This window comes from Ipomoea triloba, chromosome 4, assembly GCF_003576645.1.
Source record: "Ipomoea triloba cultivar NCNSP0323 chromosome 4, ASM357664v1".
In the NCBI taxonomy this organism is placed as follows: Eukaryota; Viridiplantae; Streptophyta; class Magnoliopsida; order Solanales; family Convolvulaceae; genus Ipomoea; species Ipomoea triloba.
The window spans coordinates 29912492-29927894 of NC_044919.1; the positions used below are offsets into that span (position 1 = coordinate 29912492).

At 39.6% G+C, this 15403-nt stretch overlaps 4 protein-coding genes across 4 annotated transcripts in view; 3 read left to right on the plus strand and 1 right to left on the minus strand.

The window, feature by feature from the left end:
• LOC116016354 (flowering locus K homology domain-like) overlaps positions 1–4538 on the plus strand; it is a 5447-nt gene extending 909 nt beyond the window's left edge. The window contains exons 2-7 of the mRNA XM_031256588.1: positions 190–730; positions 2373–2622; positions 2991–3139; positions 3261–3548; positions 3716–3910; positions 4135–4538. Coding sequence (XP_031112448.1) covers positions 200–730; positions 2373–2622; positions 2991–3139; positions 3261–3548; positions 3716–3910; positions 4135–4320 — 1599 coding nt within the window. The 5' untranslated portion in view covers positions 190–199 and the 3' untranslated portion in view covers positions 4321–4538. The remainder of the gene's footprint in view (positions 1–189; positions 731–2372; positions 2623–2990; positions 3140–3260; positions 3549–3715; positions 3911–4134) is intronic.
• A 61-nt stretch (positions 4539–4599) lies between these two features.
• Positions 4600–6542, minus strand: LOC116016355 (cytochrome P450 94A2-like). Its single transcript, XM_031256589.1, has 2 exons — positions 6080–6542; positions 4600–5860 (listed from the first exon to the last, which is right to left on the minus strand). The coding sequence occupies exons 1-2, from the start codon at positions 6511–6513 to the stop codon at positions 4753–4755; spliced, it is 1542 nt and encodes a 513-aa protein (XP_031112449.1). The 5' UTR covers positions 6514–6542; the 3' UTR covers positions 4600–4752.
• Positions 6543–10645: 4103 nt separating this feature from the next.
• LOC116017901 (aspartate aminotransferase, mitochondrial-like) lies at positions 10646–11672 on the plus strand. Its single transcript, XM_031258567.1, has one exon. It carries the CDS (start codon positions 10781–10783, stop codon positions 11552–11554), a length of 774 nt encoding a protein of 257 aa, XP_031114427.1. The 5' UTR covers positions 10646–10780; the 3' UTR covers positions 11555–11672.
• A 3098-nt stretch (positions 11673–14770) lies between these two features.
• LOC116016136 lies at positions 14771–15329 on the plus strand. Its single transcript, XM_031256300.1, has 2 exons — positions 14771–14795; positions 14887–15329. Exons 1-2 carry the CDS (start codon positions 14771–14773, stop codon positions 15327–15329), a joined length of 468 nt encoding a protein of 155 aa, XP_031112160.1.
• The last annotated feature ends 74 nt before the right edge of the window (positions 15330–15403 follow it).

The following is a 15403-nucleotide window of genomic DNA, read 5'->3' on the forward strand; positions in this document are numbered from 1 at the left end:
TTTTTTTTTTTTTTTTTTTTTTTTTTTTTTTTTTTTTTTTTTTTTGTTGAGAAACAAGATGTACCTTAGCACATTTAAGTTAAGAAAAATATGCCAACATGCTGAAGTTACCTACTGAAATACTCCAATTTCAATATGTATGTTGTGATGATTATTGGCTATATACTGAATGTTTTGTTTTTGGTTCAGTGCTCCAGAAATGGCTGATGGAAATTTTGGGGAGCATGGAATGGATAACATGCAGAGCATTAATCATGTGGATGACACACAGAACATTGATAACAATATGGATAACCTGCAGGGAATTGATGACATAAACAACACAGATAAATTGAACAGCATGGAAAATGTGGAAGGCATGCCTGGCATCCATGACTTTGATAGTATGCAGAGCATAGATAATGCTGATGATGCAGATAATCTGCACAACACTGATAACGATCCTGAGCTAGATAATGTGCACGATGAGACTAACTTGCAGGATGCAGACAATGTACCTGAGTACTCACTTCCTTCACAGGAGTTACAAGCCACACAGAATGATGTTGGAAGTGGTGAAGAAAAGAAATGGCCTGGCTGGCCAGGAGAAAATGTATTCAGGATGTTGGTTCCTGCTCAAAAGGTCGGTGGTATCATCGGTCGGAAGGGGGAGTTCATTAAGAAACTTTGTGAGGAAACCAAGTCTCGCATTAAGATACTCGATGGGCCTCCTGGTACCACTGAAAGAACTGTGAGTTTTTGTTAGATAACTATCAGTTATTTTGTTGCTTTGCTATTAGCCTATTAAGATATTCTTGTGTGCTCATGGAGTAAGAGAAACTCTTATACTAGCAGCCTTCAATTGCATGCCACCACATGATTCACTTCCCATAGTGCCCATAAGACTTCGTGGATTCATATTTACAATACCTGATCTTTAGATTTACTCTCTATGTACATCATGGTTCCTCAAATGTTATAGTTATTACAGCCTATGCAATATTTCATCATGAAATTTTCAGGAAGGAGGACATTGTAATTCATTACTGGGAGAACATTTGAATACTTAATTCTGAACACTGTTAATTTACAAACTATAAAACATAAAATCCCCTGTAAGTTTTAGCTAGTTGGTCTGAAATATTCTAGTAAGGTTATTTCAGATAAAACATCAATTTGAACACTATAAATTTTTTTATAAGATTTATGATGTTAACAAATACTAATTGTTAATGAATACTTGCTCTTCAAAATGGCAGCCAATGATTAACATATATAATATAATTGGCTAACAATCTTTATGTTTAGAAGTAGCTATTAAGAAAACTGTTTGAGAGATACACCATAACACCGATGGAGCTGTTCTTCTGACCAGAAACTTCAAAAACTTTAACCATCTTGTAAACACAGAGTGATATAACAGTTTCTTTATCATTATAATGAACATGAGTGTATGCAGGTTCTTGCCAATTTAAGGCAGCATTTCTGCCTTCATGTGGCTTCAAACTAGACGAACCAAACATCCAGATTGCAGCATTGAGCCTTGCAACTGCTGAAATTTTCTTCTGACAATGTGTAAGAAGTATATTGTTGATACATCAGTCCAAGAAGCTTTGTTGGGCTCCATCTGGTAACTTCAGGACTTAGTCGATTGGTCTCTGATCCAACAATTTTAAACTAAATACAAGAAGAATTACCAAAATAATTCAAATTATAAAAATTATAGCTGGTTTATAAATCCAAGAAATTTTTAATATTGACACCCAAGATTTTCTGGAAACTACTTAAGCATTCATTGTCATCCAATTGTAGTGAACTTTTCTTTATGCACATGGATGATAGATCATTAGGCATTTAATAATTTTGATAAGTAATGCATGCTTCTGACATATGATCATTTCATGCATAATTTTAGATGGCAAAATCAGTGAATTTCAGTTCGTGAAAAACCTTAAAACAGATGAAATCAGATTAAAATATATTTATTGATGGGCTGACAGAAACTTACACACTACAAAAACTGGTTGTTCAAAAGAAAAGTTGGAAATATAGACAAGCTTATAATTTAACTGATCATAGTATGAATGTTCCTCTATAAAAGCTGAGGGATATTTATGCCCTCATATTAGACCTACTGGTAGTGAAAGTGCAAAATGGTCTAGAGTTCATGTCTTAATCTTGTTTCTGAAGGTTTTTCTGAGTGAAACTTTAATGTCAGATATTGGTGTATGTTTTATCTCATGGTCTGAATAATATATAAATTAATATTGGTGTTTGGTGTTGTATATGTTAGGAAACGAGCTTCTGGTAATACAGGATGCATATTGTGATTTTAGAGCATTGTTTTTGGGATTTGTATGCATGTTTGACACATAATTTACTACACTGTTCAGGTGATGATTTCTGCCAAAGAAGAGCCTGATCTCTCTATTTCTCCTGCAATGGATGGTCTACTAAGGGTCCATGAGCGTGTAAATGATATTGACTCAGATTCAGCTGCAGCTCCATCAGGCAATGCAAGAACAGTTTGCACAAGGCTACTTGTGGCAGCTACTCAGGCAGGAAGTTTGATAGGGAAGCAGGGGACCACTATTAAGTCTATCCAGGATGCTTCTCAGTGTACTATCCGAGTGCTTGGAGAAGGTAAATTATTTTTTTAATATAATTTTTGAAATTTTTCTATGAAAGAATTTTACCTGCTAACCTTTTGGCCAAGAATTCATTGAGTTGGGTTTGTTTTTCTGTTCTTTTTTTTTTTACTAAGCAAGATCAAGTCATTGCATTTGATCGTGCTCTTTGTAATGTTTTGAGATGTCTTCTTGGCTTTGTTCAGGATTTTCATCACCTCTTGTTGATATTAATTGCTGATTTATGGAGTAAAAGATACATAAAAGCTACTCTGCTAATTTCAATGATGGTTCCATTGGAACTCTGCTGTTTTCTATTTGATCTTCAGAAGTGTCTTTTTTCTACCATAATTCTTATAGATTCTATTTGAAAATTTTCTTCAGAGCACCTGCCCATTTTTGCTCTACCAGAGGATAGCGTTGTTGAGGTACAGGGGGAGCCTGCGGGTGTTCATAAAGCAGTGGAAATGATTGCTTCACATCTAAGAAAATTTTTGGTTGATCGTAGTGTTATAGGGGTGTTTGAAATGCAGGTAACTCTGCAACTTGTCTTTTGAATTTGACAGTATAAACTATAAATTCAAGAAGTAAAATATCTAGAGTTTTCTTTCACATATATCTTGATCATTTGATTTTAATTTTGTTTTTGCTCAGATGAAAATGCCTAATCCACGTGGAAACCAAAACATGCCCCCACCTGGTCCAACCCCATCTTGGGCACCCCCTCATTCTGGTTTTCCCGTGAATGCTGGTGGTGGACCTGGTTTTGGACCAAGCCCTCAATATATGCCACCACCTCGTCAATATGATAATTACTATCCACCAGGGGACATGCCTCCTTTGGACAAACAATCACGCCAGCCCCTGCCTATGTATGATAGAGATGCATCAATGGGAGCTCATGCAACAAGTATGCAGCCACAACAATCAATGGTTACAAAGGTGAGTATAGTTCACCATTTTTGCTTTTCTAAAAACATACCATAGAAATCCTGACTTGTCAAGATAAAAACTGAAATAAAATAAAATATTGGAATCCTTCTAAGTGCTGTTTTGTAATTAACACTTCTTCTCACCAATCTGTGTTTTGCTGCTTTTTGGTTTATTAGGTCACACAAAACATGCAAATTCCCTTGTCATATGCTGATGCTGTAATTGGTACCTCTGGTTCAAATATTAGCTATATTCGCCGCACCAGTGGTGCAACTATTGCCATACAGGAAACAAGAGGTGTTCCCGGCGAGATGACTATTGAAATAAATGGGACTGCCTCACAAGTCCAAACTGCCCAGCAGTTAATACAGGTACTTTTGCATAATTATTGTGTCTATTGTGTTATATGGTGCATGCTTATATATGTCATGTTACTATGCACACTTGCATAATCTCTTTTCCGTGATTCTAGTCTAGTAAAATACGCAGTAGTGTCTACTTACTAAAAAAGTGTTTGCCCATTTTACACTTACATAATGAAGTTACTTGTAATCTTCGGATTTAGTCTCACGGGCCTTTGAATTCTCCATTGCAGAATTTTATTGCTGATGCTACAAGCAATATGCAAAGTTCTGCTGGTGGACCGCCTACACAAGGTTATAACCCGTATACTTCTCATGGTCACGTATACAGTTCCCCGCCGACAACTGCTGCCGGAAACACAGGACATGGTCATGGATCAGATTACAGTTCTGTGTATGGAGGCAACTATGGTTATTAAGTTATCACAAGTTCTACTAACTACCTTTATTATGGACTGAGGGAAGCATTTTGTACGTTGCACCACACTTTGAATGATGAGAATTGCAGTGAGTTAAATTACATTAGGATTTCTTTTTTGGCTGTTTTATTTTTGTTCTTATATACCTTGGACCGTTAAACTGAAGCTTGTATTTTACTCATGTAATTCGATACATGGAGTGATGCTTCTTTGTGAAATGCTAGGAGTTTTTGAACATTTTGATTTTGCTTGCTTTGTGTAGTCTGGAGAGAATACTCATTTCAAAAACATATACTCCGTATAACTTTATTATAACAAACATTTCAAAAGTACATAAATAACACAGGCCTTAACATAGACCTCTGGGTAAAGACGAGGTACAAACACCTACACGGAGTAAAACTATTTGCCCAGTAATTCAGTATTCATGCATCACTCATCAGCTGCGGTCGACCTTTCTTCAGTCATCACTTGGAAACCACCCTTCATTTTTGAGGTCAAATAAGTTATGAAGACCTGTTCCACGTCTTTGTCAGCCACCACAGGCACCACCCTGAAGCGCCTTAAAACACCGGCCACCACCCTCTTCATCTGCAAGAAAGCCATTTCTTTCCCCAGACAAATCCTTGGCCCTGCTTGAAACACCGGATACACATACGAGTCCCTCCCCACAAAGCTCCAATTCCCAGAATCATTGGCACCGTCCTTTTCTAGCCACCGCTCTGGGCGGAACTCCGCCCAGTCCTTCCCCCAGATGTCCTCCACCCTCCCCATCGCGTAGGGGTGGTAAGCTACCCTCCATCCCTTCTTCACGACGGTCCCGTCCGGCAAAACGTCATCCTCTGCGGCTGCTTTTGAATCTACGGGGACAGGCGGGTACAACCTCATGGTTTCAGAAAGCGCTGCGTGAGTGTAAACCATGTTCTTCACTTCATCATACACTGCGGATTCCGATTTTGACCTCACCTCTTTCAAGATTTCGTTTTCCACTTCGGGGTGCCTGAAAAGCAACCAGAAAAACCACGTCAAAGCCGCCGAAGTCGTGTCCCGACCCGCCAGTATAAAGCTTATCACGATTTCCATCACGAAGTTTTCGTCGGAGTGGCCGGAACTCAAGAATCTCGACAGCAGGTCAACAGATTCCAGCGCCGACTTCTCCTCCAGCTCCTGCTTCTTTTCTCTCACGATCTTTTTGGCAAATTCTTGAACCACTTCAACAGCAGCCCGGAGCTTCCTCTCGGATCCAACGTTAAACAAACGTTTGAATTTCCAGATTAGAGGGCTAACAGCATTGAATCTTTGGCTACTGATCTTAACAGCTTCTTCAAAAGCAACTGCGAATTTCGCTTCCGGGAGAGACGGCAATAAATACCCAGGATCGTACCCGAAAGCAATCTTGCAGATATTATCAAAAGTGAATCTCTGAAGAATATCCTGGAAATCAAGAACCGTTTTGTTCTTAGCAGCAGAGGCCAGAATCGGAATCAACCTGTCAGACAGCTCAGTATCAACCACCGTTTCCACGAACTTCTTCAGAGACCTGTGTTGAACATACAAACATTCACTCCAACTATTAATTTAAAATTTTAATTGAGATTTAGCATATATGTTTTAATTTAATAACAAAGTTACATATAACAGATAGATCGAGCATATGCTTCAATTTAATATCAAATAATATATAATATATAAATTTAAGAATGCATTCCTTTATTAAACTTTTAGTTGGATGAAACACATGCTTCAATGCTTCAATTACCTGGTGTTAAACTCGTGGCTGGCGACTTGTCTTTGGAACTTCCAGCTCTCACCGTTGGCATTGAAGATCCCGTCGCCGAGAAAATCACCCAAAATCCTCCTGGAATAATCCCCTTTGGGGTAAACAGGAAATTTCTTCTTGAGGATATGCTGCACATTCAAAGGATTCGCAGTGAACACTTGACGGTAACCAAGAGGGCGGTGAAGGGTGAACGTCAGATTGGGAGTACTCTTAAGCACGTCAGCAATCCATTGAAGCCTGCGGTCCTTGTTCTTCAACATGGAGAAATAAGAACCCACAAGAGGGTACGCTCTTGGGACGTTACCGCATTTGGATGAGAATGTGATGAGGCCGGTAAAGTTGCAGAAGAGGAGGAGGAAGACGAAAGTAACAATACAAATGAGCAAAGAAGCTGAGAGCTCAAGATTCAACATTTTTTTGTTTGTTTGTTTGTTTTTTTTTTTTTTTTGGAATAGTTTCTTAATGAATGCTTTGGCTCAGCATGCATAGCTATTCCTTTTATAAGGATTATTGGAAGTTTCTTTAAGGTTTTCACTCCAACTCTTTTCAATTGCTTTCCGTCATCGTTGTTGACTCTTGTCTTACTCATTGAACTATTTGTGTAATTGTTTGGCGGCGCGCGTGTGGTACAACGTCGATGGAAAACATTATGCATGCAAATACGTCACAAAGCACATGCAGTGAACAATCAATTTTTTTTTGGCGGCTGTGATTTTTCTTTTAATTTTTTTTTAAAACTCAGCTCTTACGAAATTCTTTTGTTGGAGGAATTGAAATCAAACCCTACCATATATTTGGAAGTTTCTTCAACGTTTCCACATTTGCATCAATCACTGCAACTCTTTCAATTGCTTTCCGTCTTTTTTACAGTTCACTTATGAAAAATAGTACCTGTATTTTCAAATTCTATTTTCAACTTTATTTTTCTTACAAATTTTGAATGTAGATAATTTTTCTGGACTACCTATTCATATTTGTCATAGTATAATTGATGGAGTAGAATTTGAGAGTCTCTTACGAACTCTTTACTCGTTGAACTATTTGCTTCATTGTGTGGACGTGTGGTATGACGTCAATGGGAAACATTATCGCATGCAAATATGACAAAATGCCACAGTCTCTCGCGCAAAAATGTAATTCACTTTTCCTGCCTAATCATCTTTCGGCTCAGATGCTACACATAGCAAATAGCTAGTTTTGTTGGATTAAATATATTCATAAGAAAGTTAATTTATATGTTGATTGAATGGCAACTTATTTTGATGATTCAGGTCCATAACTTTATCTTATAAACATCTTCAAAGGGTCTTGTCTAGTCAATTAATTTTGCACCGTACGTTCTATAGTCGTTGCCTAGTCCAAATTTGTGTAGTTATTTAGGGTGTGTTTGGTTGGTGGGTTTAGGCATAAGGAATGGGTATGAAAGTGATTGTTTGTGTTTGGTTGATAGGTTTTGTGAATGCTACTATGAGTTTGGAATACCTCATTAATGACAAAACCCATACCCTTATTAAATAAGGGTTTCATCTCCCTTCCTCCTTTTTTCCTCAACTATTAATAATCATTCCACCCACTTACCAAACATGTTAAATACTTTCACCAAAACCCATTACCATTACCAAGTATTTGATACCCATTCCGATTCCGATTCCTATGTGCGAACCAAACACACCCTTAGGGTTATTGTTTGATGATTCTCCGTGCATTAAAAAAAAAATCGAGTCAAGAACTAGAGGTCAAAATATCACTATAATCATATTAACTCTACTTATATAATTTATTACTTTTTTTTTTTCATGTAATACAAAAAACTCGCATTCACTGTTCATGTTCAAGAATTTGTATGGATTAAACATTATTCCAGTGTAGTATGCAAAATGAGAATGTTATATTTAATTATTAAATTTAAAACTGGATAGTGGTAGTAACTTTCATTTGCGCATGAAATTAACTTCTTTTGGGGAAAAAAAAATAAAAAGAGTCAAAACGTTTAGGCTCTAAGGGGTATTTCAATGAGTTTTTGGGAACCAATTAATCAAACCATGCTTTCTTCTATCCATGCTCATTTGCTAATTAAATATTTATCTAGTTTGACTCCAGTCATATGAAAACATAATATTAGGAATTGGAAACAATTTTTTAAGGCAACTGATATGATGATTGTGTTTAACAGATAGTTATATAATATATTAATATAATGATTAATTTTCATATCTAGATCTTGATTTGGACTTTCATGTCGAAGGAAACTATTAGCACCTCCCACACCTTTGAGATAAAAGTTGTCGGACCGGGGCGTGGGGCTCTTGGAGTTGGGGATTTAACCTTTTGAGAGAAGAAGAGATAAAAGTTGTCCATGGCTCGTCAGCGGTGACAAAATCACTAAACACTAAACCTACTAATTGTGAAAGAAAGAATTAAAAGTATTTACAAATTTTAATTCAACTTAATATCCAATGTAGTTTTTGACGGTAGCGAATTTTTTTTATTTAGTTTTAAACGACTTTTGTACTTATATTTGACTTTGATAGTTTTTTCAATTGCGTTGTTTGTTCAAATAACTTTGTAATTTCATCTCTATTAATACTTAATTTAGTCTTCAATTATAGTAGTTTTACCCAAGTTAGTCTTCGACTATTGTGATTTTATTCAAATTAGTTATTGACTATACTGATTTTCTCAATTTAGTCCTGACTTCTAACATCGAAGGACTAATTGGGTAAAACCATCAAAGTTAAGAACCTAATTAAGTACAAAAAATTATTTAAAAATAAATAAATAAAATCACTATAGTCAAAGACTAAATTGAATGTTGAAACCGATACCGAACTTGTGTTTTACGCGTAATCTTCTGACTCTTTTAATTCTTCTTTTGGACTTATTATTGATGATGTAAAAGAAACTGCATCCCAGATTCATGATGTAGTTTTTCGGTTTGCTAGGCGATCTGCGAATCGTGCTGCCGATATTTTAGTTCGGGAAGCCGTTTCTGAGTCAAGTTGCGGGGAGTGACTGTACTCTCTTCCTCTGTTTCTTGCGAACATTCTGGTTTCTGATTTAATGTATTAAGTTTTTATTCTAAAAAATAAAAATAAAAATTCAAACCTACATTTTACTGGCCCCCCGAGATGGCCATGTCCCCCATGGATTGACGTTAGGCCCAAATGGATGAGCTCTAGTCAACTAGAAATCTTGGCCCAAGAGTTTTTTTTTTTTTTTTTAAATAATTTTTTTAATTTCTTTTTAAAACACCCCGAGAGTTGAGTCACAAAGAGTAAATGAGTTAAACGGGAGGGAAGCGTGACCAAATGATAAATGGGCAGTAGGCTTGGAAAAGGGAGAGGGGACTAAAGACACTTTACATAGAAGGTGGCGAGGGAAGAAACTTGAGTGAAAGAAGACAGTCCAATTGAGATCTTGCAAGGGTGGCAAAGATTTTGGGGTGCTTGAAAAATAGTTGTTAACACCATAAAATGATTTTGTAAAAAAAAATTGACGGGTAAAGCTCTTTTGAATAGTTAACTTTTTGAATTTTTGCGTTTTGAAGTAATGAGCTATTACAAAAAAAGCTGGTTTTTTAGGGGAGGGGGGGAACACCAGGACCATGCTAGTGCCTAGGTCTCAAACCAGTAAAGAAACATCCCTCTTGTCAAACTCAAGGCTCTTGAGGATAAAACTCAGAGGACCGTCAAATTCAATCCAATCGCAGCTCTTTTTGATAGCTACCTTACCCAGTTCATCAACAACAAAATTATACTCATGCGGGATATGAGTGATCTTCACTTTCCAGTCTTTACGAACCCAATCCCTACACGCACGAATGATGTCCCTCGTAGGTTCGAGAAGGGTGACCTCACCATTGATCCATTCAATCACTTCTTTGGCATTGTTGGAGGAAGAAGAAGATAGTGAAGGGCATTAGGTCCATTCATTATACTTTGTTATAACCGCCCCTAGCATTGTGTATATAAGCCACTATAGCATACCATTTCTTCATACTTCTTAATTTAGGCTCTGTAACAAATATCTTTCTTTCCCTTCAATAATATCCATTCTCTGTTTTCTTCTTTATCTCACTGTGCACACAGTGCATATTCCATCATGGTATCAGAGCTCGCCGATGAGGGAGCTATGCCGCTGCAGCTTCCGGCACCGGCGAGTCGACGCCTGGAGATCGCCCACCGTCTGCCGGCTGTTGAAGAGAAGCCAATCGAGGATGTGTTATCTTTTCCGATTCAGTTATCTGATCAGATTAAGGATGCTGTCAAGGAAGATGACTCCTTCAGATTGGAGTGCTCCGACGGCGAAGAAGATCACCAAAACCTAATCGGCGACGGCGAATGGCGGAACGTCGCGAGATCGCCTGACCGCTTCTCCTTCAAGATCGACGGCAGTAAAAACTGCTTCATTGACCATGCGTGGTTCAAATTCAGTTGCAGGAAGAGACAACAGCATTTAGAGCTTTTCAAGCAGTGGAATCATACATTCGTAAATGAAACAAGCTTTGCTGCTATCAATAATATTGTTGTTTTTAATCGGTTTTTGGACTGCTCCGAGATCGACAAATAGATCTACTCCTCCATCGATGTCTCCGCCGTATCTTTCTCGCTCCGATCATCTCTATACCTGCATATCTCTCTATGTCTAGTCATGGCGCTTTTTTGAGCTGTAATTTCTGGTATGATATTCAAGTCCAGCACGGTTGTCGGAGCGCAATCTATGTCGTTATGGTGGCAAAGTGTCGATCCGACTCCAAAAGATCCGATCCTCGGCATCACTCAAGCTTTCCTCGTAGATCTTAGCCCCAACAAAGTCAATGTCGGAGTTGGAGCTTACCGTGACGATAATGGAAAGCCGGTAGTGCTCGAGTGTGTCCGGGAAGCAGAACGGAGAATCGCTGGTGGTTTTAACATGGAATATCTTCAAATTGGAGGAAGCGTTAACATGATTGAGGAATCTCTGAATATGGACTATAAGGAAAATTATGATTTGATAAAAGACAAGCATATTGGAGCCATTCAATCTCTATCTAGGATGGATGCATGCCGAAATTTTACAAACTTCCAAAAGCATTTTTGTCCTGATTCACAAATTTTAATTCATGTCCCCACTTGGTCAAATCATCATAGCATTTGGAGAGGTGCTCATAATCCTACTGGAGTAGACCCTACAGAGGAACAATGGAAGGAGATCTCTCACCAGCTTAAGGTCAAGGGACATTTTGCCTTCTTTGATACGGCATATCAAGGATTTGCCAGTGGAAACACAAAGAAGGATGCCAGAGCTATCCAGATATTCATTGAGGATGGTCATCAAGTTGGATGTTCCCAGTCATATGCCAAAAATATGGGACTGTATGGCCAGAGAGTTGGGTGTCTGAGTATGGTCAGACAAGAATTTTTTGGTGTCTTGCAGTATGTTGATTCACAGTCAACTCCATCTACTATGAATTAATTCCTGCTCGTTAATCCTTTCCTTAACAATTTTCAAGCTTAGTTCATGGAGCAGATCCATGAAGAGTATGAACACAGTGCTCATTAATCCTCCCTTTTTTTTTCAAAGCAGTAGTTGGACATTAATAGAACGTGGAGCAGATTCACGAAGATGAATAGAAGTACATGGAGCAGATCCATGAAGACAAACTGAAATCCTTGGAACATATCCATGAAAATGAGTTATAGTAGATGGAATAGATCCATGCAGATGAGATCAGCACTCATTTCAGATGCTAGAAGCAGAGCCCATCTCCATAAGATGTTCAAGTTTATAGGAAAAAGCATTTTGTCTCTCTCACTTTCATTCTAAGCTGAGCATGCAAAGACTTGCATGCTCCAGCTTACCGGGGGGGGGGGGGGGTTGGGGNGTGGAAACACAAAGAAGGATGCCAGAGCTATCCAGATATTCATTGAGGATGGTCATCAAGTTGGATGTTCCCAGTCATATGCCAAAAATATGGGACTGTATGGCCAGAGAGTTGGGTGTCTGAGTATGGTCAGACAAGAATTTTTTGGTGTCTTGCAGTATGTTGATTCACAGTCAACTCCATCTACTATGAATTAATTCCTGCTCGTTAATCCTTTCCTTAACAATTTTCAAGCTTAGTTCATGGAGCAGATCCATGAAGAGTATGAACACAGTGCTCATTAATCCTCCCTTTTTTTTTCAAAGCAGTAGTTGGACATTAATAGAACGTGGAGCAGATTCACGAAGATGAATAGAAGTACATGGAGCAGATCCATGAAGACAAACTGAAATCCTTGGAACATATCCATGAAAATGAGTTATAGTAGATGGAATAGATCCATGCAGATGAGATCAGCACTCATTTCAGATGCTAGAAGCAGAGCCCATCTCCATAAGATGTTCAAGTTTATAGGAAAAAGCATTTTGTCTCTCTCACTTTCATTCTAAGCTGAGCATGCAAAGACTTGCATGCTCCAGCTTACCGGGGGGGGGGGGTGTTGGAGGAAGAAGAAAATAGTGAAGGGCATTAGGTCCATTCATTATACTTTGTTATAACCGCCCCTAGCATTGTGTATATAAGCCACTGTAGCATACCATTTCTTCATACTTCTTAATTCAGACTCTGTAACAAATATCTTTCTTTCCCTTCAATAATATCCATTCTCTGTTTTCCTCTTTATCTCACTGTGCACACAGTGCACATTCCATCAGGCATCGCTCCTAATCCTCCAAAGTTTTGTGATTTTCTTATCCCAAACCCATTGAAAGGCTTTATAAATGGTCTAAGCTTCCATCCCCTACAAAAAGCTAATTAATCAAACACTTTAACCAAGTCAAACATTTAATAGTGGTCAATGCACCGTACCATATCTTCTCTACGCTAAATGCGTTACCAAACATGATCTTTCTCTAGTTTCATTGGTATATTTTAAAATCTTACCATTACAATATAATAAAGGAAGGTTTTGAAAGGTTAAAAATGCAAGAAATAGAGATCAGGAGAGCCTTTGCTAGCTCCACGAGACTGGGAATTCAGATTGATCCAGCATGCGCGCATCTGGAGTGGCGTGTGACGTCGCGCCAGTGTCGGGGTACCAAGCCTCAGGCGTCGTCGGTGCAACACTGTCATCGGAGTATGCTACGTGCGCATGAGCCTCCGACCGGTCAGAGTACCGCTTGTAGCAGTACACGGCGGTATACCCGTGAGACCTGTAGATCTGGCAGCGTGGTGTACCGCCGCGTCCCCTGCCCTGTGCGCCGCCGCCCCTGCCACGGCCTTGCCGACCGCGACCGGAAGAAAAGTGGCGGCCACCATTGCTGTTGCCGGTTCTGCCACGTCCAGCAAAAAAGGCTGTCGGCGACCCTGCACCCTGCGAGATATCAGGCACGGTGAAGTCATCCGAATGGATGAACTCTTGAGCCTGCAAGTGATCAGCAAGCTGCGGAAGAGTGACCGGGGTACCGGCGACCGTCAGCGAACTGGCCATGGCTCGGAATTCAGGCCGCAGACCACGAAGCACGTACAGTATCTGTTCGTCGGGCGACAGAGGGCGGCCAGCGAGAGCAAGAGCTTCGACCAACATTTGTGCTTGGCCCAAGTACTCAGCCGGTGTGCCGTTACCTTGCTGGAGAGTCTGTAATTGGCCCAGAAGGCTCAAACATCGTGAGCGAGAGGAGGACGCCAGCGCTGCCGTGATGGAGTCCCAAACGGCGCGGGATGTGTCCTTACCTACAGCCAGATACATCACCTCGTTCGTGAGGGAGGAGATGATCATCGACAAGATCACATGATCTTGCTGAATCCACTGTAAGAATTAAAACTGAACTGAAGTATATGAAATATAGGATCTAACCTCCAGCCATAGTTATTTGTTTGATGATTGCCTGATCTGCTTACTGCTGTTGCTTGAGCTTTCTAATTATTTTTCTCTCACTTGACTCAACTCTCTCAGATGGTGTACAAGACTGTATATCAAGCAGTGAGGGGGATTTTGATGGCCTTTATATAGTTGCATTCCATCAATGCACTAATCATGAAAATTTTCCTATTCTTAATTATTTGCACCACTTTCTGAATAAGAACAAAACATAAATTAGTGGATCCCTAATTTAGGTGTTAGTGTATCCCTGATTTAAGGTCATAGTGGAGTTTAGTGGACTCATACTTTTGACCTTTTATTATTTGTTCTTACATCCACGCCAAATACGCCGGAGAAGGAGGAGAAGGTAGGGTGGCGGGTGCGTCGGCTGTGGTCGGAGCAGCGGACGGTGCAGTCACCGGAGGGCACGGGAGACTGCCATCGACGTAACCTAGTAAACCCTGTCCACGAAGGAAAGGGACGATTTGTGTCCGCCAGAATAGGTAATTCCTGGCGTTGAGTTTGATCGTCGGAAAATGATTTGCCGACGATAGGGATGTTGGAGCCGGTGACGGAGGAGAGGCGGTGGTAACCGCACCGGTGGTGGGAGGAGTGGCCATGTATCTGTTTACGGGAAAGAAGGAGGAAAGCCGAGAAAATCCTAACCTATCGCAACTGATACCAAATGAACGATAGTATTACTGATCTGAACAATACAATTGGAAGGTAGAGTCCTATATGGAAAGTAACACATATGTCTCCTGACTAATAGACCCTAACTATTGACTACATATTAACCACTAATACAACATCATAGGTTATAATATAAATAACAATAATATCACTAATGCGGGAAACCCCAGGGGACATACGTAACAAAACAAATTCGTTGGAAAAGACAGACTGATTCTCCGTTGGTTCTTAATGTCGATGGATCATTTAAAGGAGATTATACACTTGCAGGAGGAGGCGCTATCTTTAGAGACAAAAACGGTAGATGGATTGAAGGTTGCTCTTTCTCATTCCAAGCAAGCAACCCTTTGGAAACTGAACTGAGAGCGTTGGAGTTGGCCCTGCGATGGACGGAATCTAAAGGAATCCCTAACATAGAGGTGCAGACTGATTGCAAAGAGATGGAAAAGGCTCTCAATGGTACCAACGAGAGCAATCATCAGCTGGGAGCCCTGAAGGTTCGTTGCAGAGAGTTAATTCGCAGAAGTGGGTGCACGACGGTTATACATGTCTTCCGTGAACAAAACTTTGTTGCTGATTTTTTGGCTTTGATTGCTGCTAATAGGAGGGAGCCTTGTATTATTTTTGTTTCCTCACCCCCTGGCTGCAATACTCTTGTGTGTAATGATCAAATGGGAGTGGTGAGTGAACGTCTCATGCTGGAGACAGAGTAGGCTGTTTGTTTCTTATCCCTCAGCCTGGGGTTTGCCCCTCCAATTTGTAATTTCCAAAAAAAAAAAAAAAGGAA

What these genes read in the sequence shown, in the direction of transcription:
- LOC116016355 (XM_031256589.1), bottom strand. Translation starts at nt 6,513, where the DNA reads ATGTTGAATCTTGAGCTCTCAGCTTCTTTGCTCATTTGTATTGTTACT. An exon ending in AGCCACGAGTTTAACACCAG is followed by an intron (nt 5,861 to 6,079) that starts GTAATTGAAGCA and finishes TGTTCAACACAG; the next exon opens with GTCTCTGAAGAAGTTCGTGG.
- LOC116017901 (XM_031258567.1), top strand. Translation starts at nt 10,781, where the DNA reads ATGATATTCAAGTCCAGCACGGTTGTCGGAGCGCAATCTATGTCGTTA.
- LOC116016136 (XM_031256300.1), top strand. Translation starts at nt 14,771, where the DNA reads ATGCGGGAAACCCCAGGGGACATAC. An exon ending in GGAAACCCCAGGGGACATAC is followed by an intron (nt 14,796 to 14,886) that starts GTAACAAAACAA and finishes ATACACTTGCAG; the next exon opens with GAGGAGGCGCTATCTTTAGA.